General features: G+C 42.0%; 1 protein-coding gene across 1 annotated transcript; it reads right to left on the minus strand.

Moving 5' to 3' along the window:
* Nucleotides 1-1632: 1632 nt before the first annotated feature.
* Nucleotides 1633-4835, minus strand: LOC121938166 (aryl hydrocarbon receptor nuclear translocator-like protein 1). Its single transcript, XM_042481446.1, has 3 exons — nt 4641-4835; nt 3621-3714; nt 1633-2962 (listed from the first exon to the last, which is right to left on the minus strand). Exons 1-3 carry the CDS (start codon nt 4776-4778, stop codon nt 2805-2807), a joined length of 390 nt encoding a protein of 129 aa, XP_042337380.1. The 5' UTR covers nt 4779-4835; the 3' UTR covers nt 1633-2804.
* Nucleotides 4836-5811: the final 976 nt, after the last annotated feature.

A 5811-nucleotide genomic window follows, 5' to 3' on the forward strand; every position in this document is an offset into this window, starting at 1 on the left:
TTTCTTTCCATACAGGCAGCAGTCGGACTCTGGAGTCTCCTCTCAACACGTCCGCCTCTTCTTTCACTCGGCGCCGTCTGTGAGCGGCAGAGAGCTGGCGAGGTGACGAGGTTGTGTTGCGGCTATTCATTATCGTGGAGGAAAAAACAGACACTGAAATGAAGATTCAGCTTGGATGCTCCCGGCTGACCGTTAACTGTCACTGATGAGCTCTATCCCCGTTACAGAGTCCTCCTGCTGTGGGATTCACTGTCGCCTCCGTCTCGAGGACGTTTATCTGTTTCTCTGATCGTTACAGCGCTCTCTGCTAACAGGGTGGTTTGCATCGACAGCTCCACGCAGCCACGGTACATCTGTGCGCTGTTATGTGCTGAAAAGTCCAAATTTAAGTCTTATTTTTCTTTAAATCCACATACTGTAAATCTATCAGCAGAATTTTACTCAGAGGTATTTTTTCTTTTACTTCTTTCAATCCCGGCAACAAAAAAGTTAAAAGGAGGCTGTTTGTTTTTATATTTTCAGGTCCATTTTTTAAATACTCCGATCGCTAAGGCAAAGAAATTTTGTGGGCCGGTGCTGAATCAGTCCACAGTCAGACTGACGGTCTAACTGCATCATAAGTGCTTCATTCGGGTGTAGAGGGCAGAAGAGTGAGTGGAGACCCTGTGACCACCAGGCTGTATGTTAGCAGGCGATGCTAATTCACCTGCTGCCGTGTTGACCTGCAGAGAGCGGAGTGTGAGGAGCAGACCTCTGTCAAAATGGCAGTGAAGGAGCACTTGAATTGTCTTGGTTTGTGGTTGATTTGCTCTTTAGAGAGACGTCAGCGTGCTGTTACAGCCATGAACACACACCTGCACACTCAGCTGCTGCTGCCGCTGCATCCACCGCACCTTAGTTTTTACATTAACCCTTTGAAAGCTGAGCAAACTGGTAAAATTGGAAAAAAAGTAAAAAAAAAAAAAAAGTTACAAGTTACCTGAAATTAAGCCATAAAAAACCCCAAAGAAAACAACCAAAATAGTGTTGAAAATTAAAAAACACTTAAGTATTTGTTCTATGTATTCATTTTTTTTCTGTAACATAATTTTAAATATAAAATTATTAGAATTATGGTTGTTTTCTGGATTTTTCCCCATATTTTTTGATAATTTTCTACTGTTTTTTAAAACAATTCTTTGGTAATTTTCTTGTCACCTTTTACCAATCTCTGGCAGTTTGTGGACATTTTTACCTAGTTGGTCATTGCCTTTCCCCCCCAGTGTTTTTTGAAAGAAATTAAACCAATTTGCTCAGGTTTCAAAGAGTCGGACAGCTTGTGAAAGGCGTCTGAACGCAGCACAAGAAAACTGATCCAGGTTTCAAAGGGTTAAAAGCCTTTTGTCATATGTCAAATATTTAATTAAGCAATGAGAAGGGACGTGTTCTTTATATTTTGGCTTTAGGGGACGGGCGTATTATGTATTTATTTTACTAACAATTTTTGAAGAAAACATGCCTCAATGTGTGTTTGGAAGGCATGTTTTCTTTCTTTTTCTTTAAATTTTTTTTTAGCCGTTTTGAAAGAAAAAAAATGCGTTTAATTAAATTTCATTCTTTTTTTCCATGACTTTTCCAAAACTTTAAGGGTATATTTAGTTTTCCAAAACTTTTTCAGGCCTGGAAATGGCTATTTGTAAAAAAATTCCATAACTTTTCCAGGTTTGTCATGACCGTACGAACCCTGTGTGACTGGTCCTTTTCTGATGGTCTGTGGTAAGAATCACTGGCTGTAACAGCAAAGAGCTTTAGGAGGTTAAAATGTATCATCTTAACTTCTGACAGAAATACTGCAGGTAGTTTTAGGTCGACCGGTTTGTTTTTAAAACAGTTTTCAAACATGAATTTTGAAACTCGGGAAAAATCCGCTCTACTCTTCTGGGAAAACAGAATTTCGCGAGGATGAGCTTCAGTTGCTTGTAGAAAAATTTGCTAATGTTAGTTCAGGAAACAGCAGCGAGGTGTTTTTTTTTTTCAAAAAGGATTTCGTTAAAATGAACTGAAAAACACCTGCTTGTGGAATTCTGTGTTTCGTTTTGGGAATAAAGAACCTCTAAGAATATTCCAAGCAAATCTCCGGAGGACGCCTGCTGTGTGTTCATCTCCCGCTGCGGCTAAAACAGCCGCGCCTGTTCAGCACCAGCGTCCTACAGGGAGACCTTTACAGTCAGAGATGTTGAGAGGGCCGCAGCAGGAGGCGGAAATCAAGCGCTCCCCACCCAACATCAAACTTCAACCACTGTCTGTGAGCGTCTCAGGAGTCCTGTGTTGGTTGGACGTGGACCTGGCGACGGCAGGTCCCAGAGCTGCTGTTGGACAGAGTTCAGTCCTTCAGCAGACACCTTAGCACCGCAGTCCTGTAACTCGAGATCCCATTGACTCCACTGTTGTTAGAGTAATGGTGTCTCACCGTGGCAATGTTAGGGAACGCCTCGTCTGCAGCCAACCAACGCTGCAAAAAGCATCATCTTAACAGCGTGTTTTTAAAAAAGAAAACTTCAGTGAAATTCAGCATCACTTGTCCACCTACAGGGAATGATGAATAAAGGAGTGAAATCTGCACTGAAATGATCTACTCTTGTTTTTAGTAGTTTTAGGAGAAATCTTCAGTATCTACAGCCTGTTCTATTAAATTATAACGTGCTAAGATGGATACTTTTTGCAGTGTCGGTGTGACATGACAGCCAGAATCCAACCTGACTGAACTCTCTCCATCAGCGGCTCTGGGTCCAACAGGCAGTCTCCCTGTCTCCCTTCCAGCTTCCTCACAAAGGCCAGGGCAGGTCGCTGAAGTCCACGGGGCCGCCCAGGCCGGCGTCCGCCTCCAGCAGGGACATGATGACCGCCATGGCCGCCTCGTCGTTGCTGGGGCTGCTGGAGCCGGGCTCTTCCATGATGTCTATACTCAGGTGGGAGTTGTCACCTGGACAGAGGAGGAGACTCATGAGTTAGAAAACAACCAAATAATCTCAATAAACTCAAGAGAGCAATGATACACAACTTACGGCCCCGGGGCCAAATCTGGCCCCTAACAGGATGCTGAGTGGCCCCCCAACTATTTTCTAATCCACCATAAAAATAAAAAGTTTTAGACTGGGAATTGTTTTTGTACTTTTAGTACACATAAGATGCCAGAGTGCATGAAACAGCATCAAAATAGAGCTTGTTTATCAAATAAGTGCCAGTAGAGGATCCCCCGCACCCTCCACAGAGGTCCTAGAAATGAAATGAAATGTCCTAAAATATGAGAAATATCCTGAAATACCAGAAACATCTTTAAATCCAAGAAATGTCTTAAAATCCTATAAACATCCTAAAATCCTAGAAATGTCCTAAAAAGAAACAAGAAAGAAATACTTTACTTTTCTTTTTCAAGAAATATTCTAAAATCCCTGAAAAGTCCTAAAATCTCAGAACTGTCTGAAAATCTGTCTATATACACGTATGGGGCTGCTGCCCCTGGCCCCTGGCCCCTGGCCCCTGGCCCCTGGCCCTGGGCTCCTGTTATTTCACAGAAGTGGCCCTCAGGAACAACAAGTCGAGGATCTCGGGCTCACTGTGTGTGTTTGTGTGCGACTCACTCATGATGGACTGGTTGGAGTACGGGTAGCCGACAGAATCAGGTCCGGGAATGATCCCTGTGTTCGGCAGCTCAGGTGTCCCTCCGTTCTGGATCTGTGAAGACAGATCACTTTCAGCTGACAACATTTCCACTCAAATGTCCTCAAATGTCTTTGCGTTTGTCCACAGAGGAACAGACTCTGGATGTGTTTCCAGCCTCTTTTTATATGAATCTCAAACATGAAATTAAAAAAATCTTGAAATATTGCAGAAAAAGTTTTTACGTTTGGGGGAGGAGGCGGGAGAAAGCAACATCACTGGAGGCTTTTAGCAGCTTGAAATATTGTTCAAACTCTGTTTCCATCTTATAGTCTGCGCTCTGTTATTATTAATCTATTGTTTTCTTTTGTTGAATCTTTTAATATCATCGTCTTGGTTTGCCTTCTTCTTCTGCAGTAACACCTGATTGAAGAATTAGCGCCACCTACTGCTTATCTCCACAACTCAACTGTTTATGACTGCGAGGCAAATTTTAAACGCCATACACTCTCTGAAATGACCATCGACACTCCGTTTCTGTTCTTTTTTAAACTTTTTGGCCATTTAAAAAAAAAAAAAAATAGACAATTTTTAGATATAAGACTTTGGCCTTTTTTTATTTAAAAATTTGGGGTTAAAAAATGCATGCTTTCTCTTTTTAAAAGAAATTGTTGGTTTGAATGGCATCTTTTCCTTAAATAAACTTATATCTTTAATAAACTCTTCCCTATTTTCCTTTTTTTTTTTAAAAAAAAAAATTGGTGATTTAAAAATTTTTTTTTTCTTTAAACATTTTTGGTTTTACAGCCATGTTGATCAACTGAAATAAAACGCAGATAGAAACAATCAGCAAAGTGCCAAATATCGGCCCTGATAACTGGCCGGGCCGATAATCTGCCCATACCGTACACCCCAGCGAATTTTCAGGAAAAGTATAAAATATTACATACCTCTCAAGCCTAGTGTGTGTGTGTGTGTGTGTGTGTGTGTGTGTGTGTTACCTTCTTGCCCCCTGGGGAGCAGGTGTCGGGTGGAGGGGTGCTGGTGATGTTCAGAGGGCTGGAGCCGCAGCTGGAGGGGGAGGAGCCTCGGATCCTGACAGAGACACAGATGGTTGATTCACATTTTAAAGATCTCATTTCCTGATCAAAAACCTGCAGTGAGTCACACTTTACCACTTGGACAACAGCTACAAATATCCAAATCTTAAAGACATGTGACCTACATTCAACACATTTTTAGACTTATACTGAAATTTAGCAGTGTTGCCATGACAATAAGCAGATATTCTATCCATCAGTGGAGACAATTGTTTAATTTTAGCAGCACAGAGGCGATCTGAGTCAGCGTTAATCTGGGCGGGAGAGCCGGCAGTGAGCACACTGTCCTACTTTACACCGTGAACTACTTCTGATTCTTCCTTATTTTACTCTCTCGTGTTTTTCGCTTTATCTGAACTCATTCAGTGCACAAGAAACGATCTAAAAAGTTGAGTCCTGCACATTTAAGGTGCCATGATGTTTCTGTGTGTAGGCGGGTTTCCATTACAGATTTGCGCTGAACTGAAGCAATATTTTCAAAATGTTGATAAAAAACAATTGCAAGATGACTGCGTTTCCACTGAGTGATGTTCTGCGACTTCTCCTCTCACGATAACATCCCAGTAACCATAGCGATGGATGTTCAAAACATTAGCAGGTTTATTTGTATTACAGCTGCCGCACTAGCCGTCATTATTTCCAATCCAAGGTGACGTAGGCGTGTTATGCGGCCATAACACAAAGGCGAGCCCCTTATACGTGGGAGCGATCACATATGAGGGAATTCTGGGAGCTGATAGTCCACGATTATGGATTCAAAACTTCCGGATGATCCGCTCAACTTTCTCAGAGTTATGTGATAACAGCAATAACAGCTCTTGTAGCTCCTGCTGCATCATGAGGGAGCCAGTTCCTACTGACAAGCACATAGACATAGCATCATGTGACGTAGAAAAGCCAAAAAAGTGTTTCCATTGCAGTTTTGCCAAATATGGCTTTTTTCGAATCACCTGAAATACCATGCAAGCGTAAAAACTTTTTTGCTAGGTGTAATGGAAACCCGCCCTGTGACGCCTCTATCACCATCAACTCATAAAATGCGACCAGGAAGATTTTCCAGTGACGGACAAAC

Source organism: Plectropomus leopardus, unplaced genomic scaffold (genome assembly GCF_008729295.1).
Source record: "Plectropomus leopardus isolate mb unplaced genomic scaffold, YSFRI_Pleo_2.0 unplaced_scaffold28686, whole genome shotgun sequence".
Taxonomy (NCBI): domain Eukaryota; kingdom Metazoa; phylum Chordata; class Actinopteri; order Perciformes; family Serranidae; genus Plectropomus; species Plectropomus leopardus.

Bases quoted from the DNA above. Each gene is read 5' to 3' on its own strand.
- LOC121938166 (XM_042481446.1), bottom strand. From the start codon at position 4,778: ATGAGATCTTTAAAATGTGAATCAACCATCTGTGTCTCTGTCAGGATC. The intron at 3,715-4,640 runs GTAACACACACA...CTGTCTTCACAG, and splicing joins GCTCCCCAGGGGGCAAGAAG to ATCCAGAACGGAGGGACACC. The intron at 2,963-3,620 runs GTGAGTCGCACA...TCCTCTGTCCAG, and splicing joins CTCCAACCAGTCCATCATGA to GTGACAACTCCCACCTGAGT.